This window comes from Simochromis diagramma, unplaced genomic scaffold (genome assembly GCF_900408965.1).
Source record: "Simochromis diagramma unplaced genomic scaffold, fSimDia1.1 OVJJ01000545.1, whole genome shotgun sequence".
Taxonomy (NCBI): domain Eukaryota; kingdom Metazoa; phylum Chordata; class Actinopteri; order Cichliformes; family Cichlidae; genus Simochromis; species Simochromis diagramma.
In genome coordinates, this window is record NW_024387371.1 from 3,084,079 (window position 1) to 3,100,837 (window position 16,759).

Sequence of the window (16,759 nt, forward strand, 5' to 3'; positions counted from 1 at the left end):
CTATGCAAACTACAGCCACACAGCTCTGTTCCTTCAGGCTCATGGATTTGATCAAGTCACACCAACTTTTGCTCGACCGGATTACAGCCTAAAATTGCACCGAGCCCCCACAAGAGCCTTGGCACATCTAATTTGGTGATTTTCAGCTGCGCTTCAGGCAGTGGAAGGAAAAAAATTCTGTCAGTAATGAGTCCTGTTATGCTGTCTGCCTCATGTGGCACACTGCAGGTGTTCCCACCATCTTTGCACCAGTGGAATAAGAGCAGGGCAGGGGGAACAAAGCAAACAGCTCCCTCGGCTCCGTACAATAGATGGAGAACACGTTTTCCACACTGAGGACTACGGATCAGTGCCTACAGTAGGTAGATTTTGAATTTAGTTAGACTATCTTTGCATCCGGTCCCTGGCAAAAGAAAAACTGCAAGCCCTTCACAGTGGTTTCAACTAATGCCATCTCTAAATCAGAGATGACTTGCGGGCTGAGTCAGAGGAAAAGTCCTTCAGCCAAATAACTGCCTGATGAAGAACACTTTGACCCAAGACTGGCTGTGGTCTTTGCTGGGAAAAATAAACAACAGTGCAAGACAGAGGCATAAGGGCCGGTGCCTATGGAAACTCAGTGTAGCTATGGTTACCTGAGAGCCAAACCTGGCCCTCATGTCAAACTGCTTAACACCGAAAGAAACTTGACAACACAGCAGAGCGAGTAAGGAGCTGACACTCACGTTTTTTTTCCTTAATTAAAATCTCACAAACCTCACATGAGTACACAGGAAAATATGTAAGCAAATTCATTCAGTCTAATTATATCACATAACAGTGTTCAAGCCATTACTAAAACAAATACTTAGAATATAAAGGAACACACAAACAGCCAAGAGTACCATAAAAACATTACCTTGCGTCCTATCTTTCCGTGTCAGATATCCAAAGTCCAAAGAGCAACTGAGTATAAAAGTCATCCACACAGCAGTGTTTAAACCAAAATAAATCCTGCCCTCCCAGTTTTCCGGAGTGCCGTGTGTGTGTGTGCGCGCACGCAACTGAGACTACTCTTTGTGGCCAACAAACACAGACATACACACCCTAACCAGCCCTTTAAAAGCCCAATCATGCATTATACCAAAACACGCACAGTCACCTGTCCTTTCCCAGTGGTGTTAGAGGACCTGCACCTGTCTGCTCACCTGACAAACCTGATACTAACAGCTCCTCCCGGGGCCAAAATGACATGATTATGTGTCACTGTGGAATCCCGGAATCTCAGCATATAATCTTACAGTTTGCCCACAACACAGGAAACTTTGACCACAGCGCACAACTCAAAAGACAAGGGTTAGAGTTAGATAATCAACAAAATCGCCTTTTTGAGGCAGACACCTAATTGATTTGGACTCAAGAGACAATATTAATAATGTATCTATCTAATTTAGTGAGAGCTTTGTAAAAACACAAAGGAGAATAATGAGCTCATTAATTTCCTTTGCTCCCCACACAGTAACTGAAGAATAAATGAACAGCACAATTAGAAAGAAATTATATGAGAACATTATTACTGCTACACCCTGAAGGCTGTGCGTTAACATGGCAACCTCTCCCAGCAAAACCAACAATTAGTCACCGTAAATCTTACCTGTTCTTTCATGGTTGTGATGTAATGCAATCTCAGCTTAGGACTGTGAGGACTTTGAGTTGTAACTTCAAAATACTGCTTCACAGTATACAACTACACAAAGTTAATGGTTGCCGTGTACCTTATACACAGAAATATTCGGATACCTTCAGGTATGTATACTGACACTTTGATTTTAATCAGCAGGAAGCATGTAAGCGTGATAAACGTCCGGGATTGTGATGCTATCATGAGAGAAAAACCTAAGGAATGTATTTCTTGTGTTAGCACGTCACAGCAATGTGTATCAGTCTTTGTTTGATTGCTTTTGCCTTTTGTGTAGTTAGATTGTCTCTGTTGTATGACAATCAAATTATGAGTCTTAAGGTGTGTTTACAACGTTAAGTAAACAAGGTCAAGAATCAATGCAAGCTTTCAATATTTGCTTTTAATGCTCAATGCTGCAGACATATTTCTTTTCAATACCGAATAACATGGATACAAATCTGGTGACTGTTAAGTTACATACAGGAGATGTAGGTTGACCGTAGCACATGAAACAAATTCAAATGGAGACCGTAACATTGTATTCTCAGGTGGATGATGAAATGAACATAATGTATAAGAAAGTAACAGAAAATTGGGATTTAAAATAAATTAATAAAAAAAACATAGATGTTAATCATCGCTGTACATGCGACATTTCTAGTTTTTGTCACAATTTTCAGTTTAACTACCACCTTACAAGCGGTCGGGGGGTGTTTGCAGATAAGCTGGGATCTTCTGTGTAAACTACAGCCACTGTGACAATATGCTAGCAACTAAAGCAATCAGGAGGATTGTAGCAGCCTCTTTGTGACCTTTTTTTACCTAGCAACTGCTAGCAAACTCCAGCAACCACTGAGCAAATTGTCTGTGAACAAACATTTTTATCCAACATCCAGTGGTTGCCACGGGGTAGCCGACAGGTCATTAGGCCTGTACGGCTGAAGCCTTAAACTTCCAAACTTTCTCTAAGTTCTAATTTTCAGACTTAAAAAGATAAAATAAAATTACATATCTAATCAGACTAGGCCACATCAGTAGAATGAGTTAGTATGCAAAGTGAGACACAGTGGGGCAAAGATGATTGGTTTAGCTGAGGGACACTACATTTTGCTATTTGCTTTGTTATCAACAACTGATGATGCGATGCTCTGAGCATTTTAAAAGTTGCATGGCAGCAAAATTTAATGATTTTGAGTTGGACTTGTACCTTTCAAGCTGTGTCTCTGTCTCCCTAGTTGGGTGTGAGCACAAACCGTAGTGTAATGCGCTAGATGTGCTCATTTTCACCAGGGATACTGAGATTAGTACAGAAGCTTGTTTCCACCACTGAAAACAAAAAACAGAGCAAAACATTTTCTTTACTCTCCATAAATCAAACCTTCGAGATAGACATCTCAAATTTTCACCGTGCTAATTCAAAGTTCCGAGAAAATAACTCAGAACTCTCTCCTCTCTCCATTTTCCCCAAACCCCAAGACACCCAGGTTCAAAATACACACAAACACGCACAAGGAAAATGCACAGACGTAGCTGCCCTGTCAATCACCTTCAGCCCCGAGGCGACCCCCACAGAGTCATTTATTACCCATCATCCCAGAGATGGATCGCTCACAGTCAGCAGAGTCTCCCCACTCAGACAGCTACTCAATCAGCTCTCCTGTCCACAAAGCAACCCTGGGTAAGGAAGAGCTGACAGCGCCGCTCTGATAACTTCAACCAACCACCCGCCCAGTTCCCCACCAAGACGTGGCAAGACATCCAGTTTGGGTGGTGTACCTCATTATTTCCTATGTCACCATCACATTTCTTAGCTTTTCTGCCTTCATTATACCCACTCTCTTCCTTTCCTTCTGGCTGTGTCTGTATAACTTTCTTTCGCTGTCTCATTCAGAATAATACTGGTTTTATTTCCACCGTGTTACCCTGAACGACTCAGCCAGAGAGCAGCAAGCTCTCATTAAACGACTCTTAGATTTATAATGAACTTTGAGCCACAGAGCCACTTAAATTCTTGGCTTGGACAGGAACACATTGTCTTGTAGAAAAATAGCAAGGCTAAGAAAACAAAGGAATTTTGCTTTGTCTCATTTCTCCCTCTGCCATACCAATATGTGCTATGACCTTGATCTACTTTTCAGAAATCAACTTAATCATTAAAAAAAAAAAGAAACAAAGCTAGATAGAAATGTATAGATGAAGACAGAATTTAAATACATGTTGCAGCTGGGACACAGAGGGACTGAAATAAAGAAGGTGACATGTTCAAAAAAGAAAATTAAAGCTATAAATAACTATAAAAAAAGTATTTACTTTTCTAGATATAAGAAACTGGTTGAAACGACACTTTAAAAGGATAAAAACCCAAAAGTACAAACCAGGAAATTAAAAAAAAAGCAGAGAGAGAAAATACTGGTGTGAGTATAACAGCAGCTGCCCTGGGATCGACAGTAGGGCAGATCTCAGTCTCTGACAATCACACAGTAACGAGGGCCCAATTCTATTTTCACCACAGGCTTTATTAACCCACACACATCTCCACATGCACGCAGTCATACACACACAAAAGTACACAAGGATCAACAGCTATCCAATCATATACAGCAGCATCTGGCTGCAGATTAAAAATCTATATTCATCTTCTCCTCATCATGCTCTGTAATGAGAAACAATCACATTTTCTTTGTCAACCCATCAGTTTTTTTAACCTACTGTAGAAAATATTTATTGTTTAACAATTAGCGGCACCCCAAGTTTCACTGGTATGACATTAGGCACTGAGCTGAATTAGGTCAGTGGGCATAGCAGGCACAATGGCATGTCTCCCACACTAAGTGGGAAGATTTCAGCAGCTCCCACAGATTGTGATTTTCTGGGATGAGAAGACAGAGAGGCTGAGAGGTTAGAAAAAGGTTCAGCAAGCAACGGATTGCTAGAAGGTGTTAAAGTCATAGCCTCATAATCTAAGAGTAAAACTCACAAAGCAGTAATGAATTGGTTCCTATATTGTGCTTTTCTACTTGACCACTCAAGGCACTTTCATACAATAAATCTTCTTTGCCCGAGTGCTATCTTTCTAAGATTCACACTCCAATGAATGAGGTCGAGTGTCTACCCGAAGGATAAGTTGGCATGCAGAGTAGAACGGCCAGGGATTGAACCACCAACCTTCTAGTTAGTAGATGACCTGGGTCACCCTCATCCTGGGTGAGCAAGCCTCACTTCCACTATGAACATAGCCACTGGACTTGATTTGATGTCTTGAGAGATAATTTGATGTCTCTTAAACCAAAGCAGGGGGAAATATATATCTATATCTATATCTATATATATCTATATCTATATCTATATATAGATATATAGATATATATAAATAGAGAGAGAGAGAGAGAGAGTGAGAGAGAGAGAGAGAGATATGCCTCTCATCATGCTTTTTAAAAAAAAAAACTAAAAAAACTAAAACCTGAAACTGGCAATTGAGACCCTAAATGAATCAGTGCAGTGTTCACCATTATAACACATCAACTATGAAGTACATATATTTCCTTCAGGACTTCTATGCTATCTGATGATCTTGTTTTTGCCACCAGTAGAGTTGCCCCCTGCTGGGCAATAGAAGGAGTGCAGATTATTTGCACTTGGTTTCACTTTTCAAATATGGAGGGTAAATCCTTTATTTATACATTCTGTGCAGCATGCACAGAGCACTCAGAGATGTAAATATACTAAGAAAACAGGCCCATCTGTTTCCAGTTCCTGTAATTATACACTGTCACCAAGTGGAAAAAGCTAAACATAAACAAAGGCTGAAGACTTAATATCGAAGTGGCATCCCAAACTAAATCAATCGTGCTTCGGTGTACCCTGAGAAATAAAAGAAGAGGCAACTGCTATCCCAACAGTTGCCTTTATTATGGCTAATAATATCGCAAGATGGTCACAGTAAACTACTTGTGCTTTTAGTAGATGCACAGTTTTAATAAAGTGTTAATTTCTTTTTCAATTGGAAGGTATTCTGTCGTCTACAGTTGCAAGCAGAAAGAAAGTAAAACAAGAGCCAGAGCTCCAGTAGTCATATTATTATGTATAAACATGTGCCTGAGTCTAACAGCATCCTTCATTTCCTGTTGTGTCCTTGAGAGCCAGTCTGAAGAAATGCTGAGGGTGAGATATGACACACTGACCTTTTTTGAACAGTGTGACTCAAGGCCAGTACAATCAGCAGTCATCTGTACCGATACGTGATAGTCACTGGAGAGCACTCAGACTTTACAGTAAGTAGCACAATGATGTGAGGACGTGACAAAGGGATGGTTGAAATTTTTCATCAAACATGTGATTTGACAGGACGGTTGCACGCCGGCCTCTCCATTTCACAGCTTCTCCATGCTACCGCAAACACTCTACACAGACTTTTATGAGGCAGGGTGCAGAGAAACAAGCCTCTGTCTGACTGGATGCAGTGTGCTACTGTAGCCCAGAGCATTGCTGCAAAGAAAACAGCTACAGATTGGCAATTAGGGCAACGCACACACAGGAGAACAAGGGGGTTTACAAACCTGCCTGTGGAGATGACTGCTTAACTGTCCCAGAAACTACTGGAGCCTCACTGAAACCTACTGTAGCAGCTCTCAATGGGGGCTTTCACTGTGAAAAACAAAAACCAGGCTGGACTGTCTTCACAACAGTACAGGCAAGGTTTCACAGGAAAGCCCATCTTTTCCTCCCAGTTTAAGTATATTCGACGCATATTTACTGGTAGAGAAAATTTCAAGAGAAAAGAAAAATACTATTTCCAGTGCCGTGGGGGATGGGTAAGTCTTTACACATAGGTCTGCTCCTTGAGTCACCAGCACCTACAGCCTGAGAAAGCATTTTCAAATTCAATGATTCCCTATTTTACTAAGGCCACACTGTCTCGAGTATTACTCATGTTAATCTTCTGGATCAAAGCTCGATCGCCCCTCATTCTGATTAAAGGTCTCTGAAGCATCAAATCATTGATTATTTGACCAGACATTGATACGTGGGATTAACCAATCATTGTGTTGGACAGGACCAGTCACAAACTGCTTCAGCGGCTGACAGCACGATCGTTGAAATGATTGACTGCACGTCAATAAATGTTGAGCACAGTGTCACTTGCAGCAAGGAAAAGTACCCACCGTATGCATTCACACCAGCAAATGTGCAAACGTACACGTCAAAACATGCAGGCTGTTCTGCCCAGTCACTTAACTTTATAGAAACCCATCTGCAGTACGCACCACAAAATTAGTCTAACACTTAACTCATGTCAACACTGTTACCATTAAACTCTGATCTGCTAAGGTTTTACAGAAGGCTGCAAAGCTTTCCACTGCAGCCGCAGAAACACACTCAGGGCCAACCAAAAACACAGCCGACCAAAACGTTGCCTTTCCCAAATAAAATGCAACACTCACACCTCACATTTCCACAGAATTACACCTTTGGAAAAGCCAGGCCCAACAAAACAACAGAAGGAAGTGGCGCATGCAGAGCTGGTTTACCGAAACCAGCTTTTCCAGCACGTATCATATTATGCACGTGTGTGATGGAAAAAACAAGTAAAAGCAGGAAATTAGAGTGAACAGGGGTCCACTATTTTTGTGTACCTAAATGCGTCCGTTATTCCCCACTGGCTATTTTAACTACTGAACAAACCACGGATGATGTGATTAAGCAAACACTGTCTGAAGGTATTTAGCCAGCCATCACCTCAAGGCACTTTAAATTGTAAGGTTGACCCAAAATAAAATACAGAGAAAACTACAACCATCAAACGACCCCCTTTGGAGAAGCACTTGGTGATAGTGGGAAGGAAAAACTCCCTTCTAACAGGAAAAAACCTCAGGTAGCAGTCGGATGGGGGTGATGGGGAGAAGACAAGACAAAACACACTGTTGCCAGAGATTAATAATAACTAATGATTAGATGCCAAGTGGTGTAAAAACATTCTGGTAATTCTGTAAATTAATTTGATCTGGTTCGCAACATTGTGCCAAAATGTAACCATCGTTCCTTTCAAATCTTTCCAACACATGTATTTACATTTTACACACTGGGCCACAATCATATTACTGCTTTTTTTGCCCCCTGTTACAGCCTCTGTTGTCAAAGTGATGCTGCACTAGTGGGTGAGGTGGAAGGGTGGCCACAACACCACCTTGCATCTGTTCCAGGCAGGATGGATGTCAGCATGCGGAGAGGAGTGTCTATCAGGCTGCTGACACATGAAGAGTCCCAGAGCGGGACATCCTTGCCCAGTACAGGTCAACGTGTTACCCATTCTGATTCATTCCTGGTTGGTCTAAGGGCTGGGTTGATGAAAAAGAAAGGATGCGGGCGTGGAGCTGGGTGTAAGCCTTATCCCCTCCCTGTGTGCTGTTCTTCTGTGCACACTGGACTCTTCCCAACATACACACACAGAGACAGAAAGGTCACCGCACATTCAACCCTGACACATCTTCTTTGACGTAAGAATCATTTTCAAAATGTCACTTGGCTCCTGAAAGGCAGCGTCAGCAACGGGATCTCTGGAGCAAGAAGGATCCGAGGCAAGCAGCTCCTGTCAGTCTGCCCGAACCTCGAACACAGTGCCTCACACTAGCTGGCTGCAATTTCTTACTCACCCAAATGTGAAACCTGAGAATACTTTTAAATGCCAATGAGAAAGAAGCCTAAATTAACATTTTTTGTGTGAGAAACCTTGCATGGAAATTTAAAAAAAATGAAAACAAGCTGAAGTTTGTCAAGGGCAGAAAAAGCTAAGACATGGGAGCGAGAAGCCAAGACACGCCAAGAGCCACAAGCAAACGAGTTCACACAGAAATGACTGTACAGGGAGAGGCCTGTTATAGAAACCAGGTGTACACTAGACAGACCAATAAAGGCTCCTGTTTCCTCTGTAATGGCTCCAGAATTTTTAACTTACAGCACAGCACTACAGTGCTCTGATCCGCATTCATTTACCCACACAGGAGACAGGAGGACCACTAGGACCAGCTTCTTGTACACTGAGCTGCTTAAACCCAAAATAGACATGCTGACCTGCTGCTGCATGCGCACACTTTTCAAAGCTCTTGTAAATCGTTTACCAAGATTTTTGCTATAATCCAACTGACCCTCTGAGCCTATATTGATTTACAGATAACAGACTGTCTCCTTTGGCAATACAATCTGCAGTCCTTACAGTCTGCGTCGTGCTTAACATGCAAGTCATGAGCACACAAGACATCAAAGGATCGCTTCATGACCTTTATGTATACAAAATGCAAATCCAATTAAATCCAATTAAGCAAATGATTTTATAAGCTTAAATGTACTCATTATTTCCTGATTAACCCATTAACTCTTTAGCCTATAAAATCTCTCTACAACATCAAAAATCAACTTAGTTATTGTTCAGCTTCATTACTCAAATATAATCTCTGCAGACATTTCCACCATCAGCTTCCACTTGTTATATGTTCTCTTTAACATTAAGTATGTCTGTGCTGTCAGGAAACAACAAACTACAATCCATAAGAGCTCCACACACTTGAAATGATCTACCCCTGATAGCTGTCATATTGTATATCCCATGACGGCTGGATAAATCAGAGCCTTTGTTAAATCTGTATAGAAAGAGCTGCAGAGAATCACCACTGCCCGCAGCAGGTAGCTCTCGCCCACCTTTCATCCGTCACGTCTGCTAAATGCTTTAGTTTTTCTGTCATGGGGTGTCTGAGGAGTGAGGCAGGGAATCAACGAAGACAGCCCAATTAGCGGGCTGCTGTTTCTGCTGCTTCCTGTGATTGACTGGCCAACATCAAAGATTAACCAGAGATGTATAAAACAACCCTTTTAAATAAAAAACAATGTTGATCTAAATTTTTAATATAAGATCAAAATAATCATTTCCACATTTCACTCACTTTATCTGGTGAGAAACATGAGTCAAGCCAAATGACATACAAAAATGAAAGATCACAAAGAAAAGCTCACTGTCTTGAAATTTACCATTTATGGTAGCTCCCACACTTAGTGCAACCATGAGTGCACAGGTACTGACTCTGCATTTTATGAGGAGACATTAACAACCCCCTCCGAAGTTAATATGGCAAGAAGGGATTCACCAAATCCCATAAAAATATTTTAAAAAGCTGTCTGCTAACAAACATCTATGCAAGCAAATGTGTATGTGTACCTTACATACACTCGCACTATGCCCTGCAGGAGAAAATCATTAAATATCTCGTTACTGGCCTCTGGAAGCCATCTCATCCTTTCCACAGCAGTAGGAGACAACTACAAAGACAATTTAACCCTGAAGCCTTTTGAGCTTTTTGAAATACCAGCAGGCCACAGTTAGAGGCAAGTGGCCTTTTCTCCTGAAGGAGGTCAGATTAAAAGATGCAAATATTTCTCATAATTGAGTTTAACTAGGTTAGAATGTTGCTTGTTAATGTGTGTTTGTATGCAGTTTTTTTCTCTTCCTTCCTGTGTGATGCCAATGTCTTGTACAAAACCAACACACGCGCTTCAGTAGAGACAAGAGAGCGCCTAACACTTTCCGAGTGACTGCCCCGACCAAATGGAGAAGTAAAACACAAACGCACACAGGCATATGCACGCGAAGGAGCAAGGACACACATGATACTAGAAAGTAAAACGCTTGTGTCTCCTTACTTCCAACCTTAAGAATGTAAACAAACTTTTAAACTCAAAGTGAAATATCACCCAGAAACTGAGCTTTATTTAGATGCCTTCATGACACTGACAGCAGTACACTGATCCACCCTTATCTGATCGCTTGAGGCTGATTCATATAATTATATATTACCAACACAGGAAATACCATCACCATCTAGACCCTAGGTGCCCCAGAATAAGAGGAAGTTGTGGGTATAATTACTAGGGTGATGAAGTACATTAATTAGGCTGACTGTTGAGCATGGCATTTGTGTGTGTGTGTGTTTTTCTGTTTGCGTGTGGTCTGGTCAGTGTCACCACAAGTTCTCCAGCATCTCTGACCAATATAAGGCGCTTCCTTCCTCTTGATTTGACCAATAAATGGAGGAAAAACCACAAGTATGATGCTGGATTTCCCAGCTCTGGGATAAATAAGGCATGCCTCATCTTTATCAGTTTACATCGACATGACACAGATTAAATAATCAAATTTACTTCACATTAGCTTCACTCGGGACAGGGAAGAATTTCCAACAGGTGTACAGATGCAGAGATACAGAGATCAAATCTAATGACTTCCACAGAATGGCTGCCCTCACAGTTACAGACCCACCCCTGTATTAAATACTTGTGGACACTGTGGGCTGAAAACCTTTCCTTTGGCTTATTTCTAGAAGTAAACCTAACCAGACACAGGAAAATGGGTGAAACATGACTCACGACTTTTTCCACTGCCCAGGGGTTCTGAAATTTTGCCTTTCACACAAGGACACACTCTGTGTGTCTTTGTGCGTTGGCCTTGAGCAGTTTCTACATGTCAGCCTAACCATAAATATCAGCTTATGGTGCTCACAGCTCCTGTACGCAACCTGTATGTTTTTATTGCGTCAATGTCACAGAGGAGCAGATTTGGCTAGTTTTTACCTTTGACCAATCCTCAAGCAAATAAAAGAGGTATGCGTTGGTTTTAGTAAAGCACCGGCAGCTTTTGCAGTGAGACTGTGTTACTTTGAAAGCGCAGAGAATTACATAGAGACATTAAGCTGGAAAGAAAATATAGCTGCTTTCACACATGAAGTTTGGATAACTTTCAGAGAATCAGGTCAGGATAGTTTTTAGTTTTTCTGAAATGTAGCACACAGCAGAAAATAGCACACTACAGACCTATTTACACAACACTCAGTTTGGTTTAAACCCAGTCACACAGGCCAGTACAGAAGCCACCTGGAAACAACCGGTTGCTAGGTAAAAATAACTGGTTACAAGTGTTTTTAAATGGTTGCCAAGTGTGCCAAGCAAATCAGCATATTTGTAGAAACAGCGGGCAACCGTGGTAATCTGCTAGTGACCAAAGCAATTGCAAAACGCTCCTCACTACAGCACCATATACCTCTTTGAGCCTAATTTCACCTAGCGATCGCCAACAACCTCCAGCAACTCTAGACCTCTGTGACTGGGGTCTAAGCCCAACCAAGTCAAAGTCTCCATCCCCATCTCTGACAACTTTCAGAGCCTTTCAGTTTCTTGTTTCTCTACTGACAGCAACATGAATTACAGGGAGTGAACCCTCATCATTTGATCATTTCCTCACTTGTCTGCTCATTTTAGAAGTTCAAGCGTAAAACTAAAAGAATTCTAAATATACTTCTATAAATATGTACTGTTATAATTGGCTTTCATTGCTATTTTGCCAATCTAATATGCAAAATTACCCACTTCAGGGTTCCAGTACCTACCGAAGCTGAGATTCTACTTGTCTTACTTACACTTGAATACATCTAATCACCATGATTGCATTGATGAATGAAAAGCCTGTTTTTTGGACTAATACCACCACCAATCTAAGCGGATCAGACCACTCTGACACCACTCAAGCCTGTGGTGAGCCAGGAAATGTAAGCAGCTGTGCAACACTGTACTACAATACATACATGCCAGGCAGACTACATGGCTGCTTGGCTCAGCATCATCCCATTGATCTGGGTCAAGGGGTCGTTGATTAGACTGAGTGCGGCAGTCTCTAGGCAATGCCACAATGTCTGCCACACACTCAGCCTCAGCTCACACAGCTGCTACCAGTCGTCATAGAAACACTCAGACTCCCCTTTCCACAAGACACCTCCCCAGTAAGCTTAATTATATAGTTGCGCAAAAAAAGAAAGAAACTGAATACAAACAGAAACATATCAGTGGAAAATAACAGACATCATACACAAGGCGCTGTCTGTGCAATCTGTTAAGCTTTAATCATCTGGGAAATTATTGTCATGATGCCATGTAATGACATCACTGAGCTAGTAGTGGTCATCACTGTGTCACTTCATCCACTCCTTCAGCGAGCTTGTATTAACTGGAACTTGCCAAATTTTCAGCTGAAAAGTCATTTCAGTGAAAGTGATTAAAAAGGACAGTAATATGAAGTTGGCAGCGTTTGCCGCTCATTACATTATTCACCTCATATCACTTGTTTGAGAAGCCGGGGGGCTCATCTCTCACTCCTAATTACCCACTGCAGTGTGGATGAAAGAGAAAACCAAACAAACTCGAACTGAAAAAACACACATATACTGCCTTGCTCTCTGAAAAAGCACTGCAGGGTATCCAAGAAGCAAGGCAGCAGAAAATCGCCCCCAATGTACGTACTCAATAAAACATGCAGTCTTGCATGTATATTTCAGAGGGCAGCGAGAATTAGCCCACATTCATCAGACAGCTAGAAGCCCACGCACCCAAACATAACCCAGACTGAGTTTTGGTTGGGAGGAAAACACATTAATTTTGTGAAGCAGCAGCAGCAGCAGAGGCAGCACCTGCTACACATACAAACTAAAACAAAAATGTAAACTAAATGCTGAACAAGTGAGCTCATGAATTAATGTTTGCTCCCACAAAGATATACACATGACGAAGCGACATCAGTAACTCACCGGCTAAACTCAGTTTGCCATCTACCTCCGATGTTTGCTCAGTTTTCGCTCTCTGTCTGAAATCTCTGTCGCTCCTCTCGTCTCCTGCTGTGTGACAAACATATGAACAGTAAAAAGCAGAGTCCGATCTGCAGCAGAGAGAAGTCTGGATGTTTTCACGGCGCTCTCAGGGAGACGGTGTGAACGTGCTGCTGCTACTACTCCTGCTCCCTCATCGACTCTCTCCAACCACCACGCTGCCTCTCTTACTCATCCCTCTCTCTCCTCCTCTACTTCCCTCCCTGCTCCTCCTCCTATTTCTCCTCCTCCTCCCTCCACAGACTACAAACGCAGAGAGTGTCAGTGGACCCCCCCCTCCCACCCACCCACCCAAAAAAAAAAAAAAGGAAAGAGATGCGTTCCTCCTGTCCTACGCTCTCCCCGTCCTGATCCCCACACCATTCACAGCAGTGGGCTAAACAATGCCTCCGCCGCCACCGATCTGAAAGGAAGCCAGGAGCAGTTCTCAACCCGCAATAATACCTCCCTAACTGTCACCATGGAAACTAATGACGGCCCGGGTTGGTTAGGAGGAGGAGGGCTGGAGGAAGGGGGGGAAAAAACGGGGAGATGGAGAGGGAGGGGAGAGTTAAGTGAGAGTGGGTAGAGTGGAGGAGGGAGAGAGGAAAAGAAGCAGCCGAATGAAAGATGGGGGAAGTGTGTGTAAGTATTAGTGGGTGTGCCTGTAGTAGTTCAATGAGTGTGTGAAGATATAAGTGAGCTCAAGTGAAGGGAAGGTGAAGGGAGGATATTCTTCAGATATTTGCTGGAAACACGAAGGGGTGTGGCAACGAACACATTTTTTTTGCTAATGACATTAGAAAATGATCACAAAACACTCATAAAAATGTTCTTTTAATTGCTTGATTTATCCTGCAAAGAGCCCAAATGCAGAGTTATTGAAATTTTAATGATATTAAACACAGAAAGGTAGAAAATATTTAGATTTGTGCATTTCTATTCTTGTTTAAATTACTCAAACTGTTGCTCGAACTGTTCTACAATGTTTTTTCCCATGTAAATATTTTGGATTTTCACTCACATCTGACAACCTCAAATTATCCATTATATAAATACTGTTATGAACTGACACCTTCAGCACTATTGCAAAAAAAACAAACCCCAAAACAAACATCATCTGTATTTCTGATCATTTGTATCTCTCGGGGAGCTGCTTTACCACAAGTCTCCGGGGAGTACATCCGTGTCCCTGCGTGACTTCCCCCCACAGACATGTGGATCACAAAAGCTGCCAGGATGACGCGCCCAAGCTGCTCGAACCCTCTTCATATGCACATATAATTACAACCACCCCCTTCCTCCGTGTCTCTCCGTGTTCCCCCTCTACACACTCAATAGTTGACATCAGCCTGAAAGACGGGGTGACATTGCCCGACACCGGCTGTGAACCCACAGACAAATGCCACCGATAACCATGGAAACACTGTTGGAAAACCCTCGATTTAAAACGATAACAGGGCTTTAGAGCCGAGTGTGACGAGAAGAGCGGAAGAGATGGTGAATGTGAAAAGGGGGATGGGTGTCTGAGTTTGATTTAAATTCAGAAAACGAAGGGTTTTACAAACTGGAGGGGAGTTGAGAGTGGCTCAGAGTGGGTTAAAATAGGTCCCGATTGATCCTCTTGTATTCATGGTGAACGGGCAGTAAATGCATACTCCTTTGCAAACCGCCTCACCTCTAGCAGCTTATTCTAGGCCACCTCTAGCTGAACTGGGTGAAATTCTCAGCATAGTGAATTATGCATCACGCTGGACGCTGGAAGAGGTAATGCTCTCCGTGGCATTAACATCCGCTGCTCAACCCAGCAGACCTGACGAGGTGAAATCTTTTCACAGGAGGGAAAGAGCAGACGGGGAATCAGTGCTGCAGCCACCCTGCAGGGCAATCCGAAAAGGGGAAAAACCCATTTCAAATTAGAATAGAGCCTTGCCTTTGTGGGTTATCTAATGAGGCATGGTGCTCATGCCCCCTCTTTACACCAAAGACAGGAATGTGAGCTGTGTGTTAGGGAGGAATGTTGAACCTCTCGCCATCTTGCTGCGATTTTCTCATTAATCGAAGGCTGAATTCACAGCTCAGACCAGAACCTGCTTTTAAAAAAGGAGCAAAGAGACGACTGATTTTCATTTTATAGGCTGGAATAACCTCATTTAGATAGAGATGAATTCCCTTGCATAGGATAGTGATACAGCAAGCTGGCACAGCTCTTCTTCCCTTCTGTCACCTTTTATTACACTCACTAATTACAACAACAATCTTTTTCCATCTGTCCACAAAGAGGAACCTTTGTGTGATTATTTAGTCTCTGTCACACATTAAAAACCACTGGAATATTGACAACTAGCGCTAGTCTAAATCTTCTTCGCTCTACTGACCTAAACATAGCATCTGCCACACACATCTGTCCAACAGGATGACCAATAGCCTAACACACACTCCACTCCATCAGTGTCTTACTGGAAAATATCACTCAACTGAGTATATTCAAAGGAACATAAGGATGTTTTTTTTGTGATTTAATAGGAAAAACATGAAGGCCAGCGAGGGAGACGAGCCCTACACATCACATGTATGTTTTTCTTCTGGGCTGTAAGAAAATGTAAATGGGAATTAAGTTGTATACAGTAAATGCGAGTATTTTTTCCTCATTAATTTAGTATTGATGTGATTGGGGTTTTTTTCAGTTATTTTACATAATTAAAATAATTTCCAGTGACACATCTGGTAGGCATTTATTTTGTAGTTGTTTAATGTCAGACAAGGCAGTATTCCTATATCCATGCACCTCAAGGAATAGAGGAATTGTCACAAGGAAGATAGCTTGCCATGATTTAAAAAGATAGACAAGAAAAGATCTCTTATTAAGGAACACTGAAACATACTGGACTGAAAAATTGTAGGTAAACTGTAAAATAACAGTTTAACGCTGCCAAATCTAGCTACCAATGCTATCGTCTGTGGACATACAGAAATTTGAGTATGTTGTGTACACTCCTGCAGTTCACCACCTGCTGATTTCTACAAGACATCCACAAGAATGCAGTCAACAATAAGCAAAACAAAGTATCAAAGCTGTTTGACGGCCTGCCAAAGTTCTGTCAACGTACTTTCAAAGGACTGCGCTGAATTTAGTCTGCACAAACACACACTGATTTTCCCCATTCTTTCTAGCACTGACGACAACGCGCACACTGAGGACTTGGCCCAGTTAGAGTCAGAGAGGACTCGGTACACAAATCTACATATATAAATCAGCATATTTTAAATAGTTCAGATCAATCAGTGAGCTGTTGCCATCATGGTACACTTGATTGCACCCTGCAGATGGTAGCAGGAGGGAGGACACTGTAGTGTTGTCATGGAGGCAATTCACGTTCCACAGCATGTTGACCCGACTCCAGGATTTTTCCAAACAGTCCTC

General features: G+C 42.1%; 1 protein-coding gene across 4 annotated transcripts in view; it reads right to left on the reverse strand.

Moving 5' to 3' along the window:
- The window catches only part of fgd (faciogenital dysplasia), a 51,540-nt gene that overhangs the window by 20,888 nt on the left and 13,893 nt on the right, over positions 1-16,759 (reverse strand). Inside the window, exon 1 of one of the 4 annotated variants that reach the window (XM_040007891.1) lies at positions 13,279-13,434. The exons of 1 other annotated variant lie outside the window; for it this stretch is intronic. Coding sequence is in view for 2 of the 3 variants with exons in the window: in XM_040007888.1 (XP_039863822.1) it covers positions 899-962 (64 nt within the window). In the remaining variant the exon portion in view is untranslated. Of the gene's footprint in view, positions 1-898; positions 4,903-13,278; positions 13,435-16,759 lie in introns of those variants that run through there. 2 more of the 4 variants (XM_040007888.1, XM_040007887.1) reach the window with 2 other exon arrangements.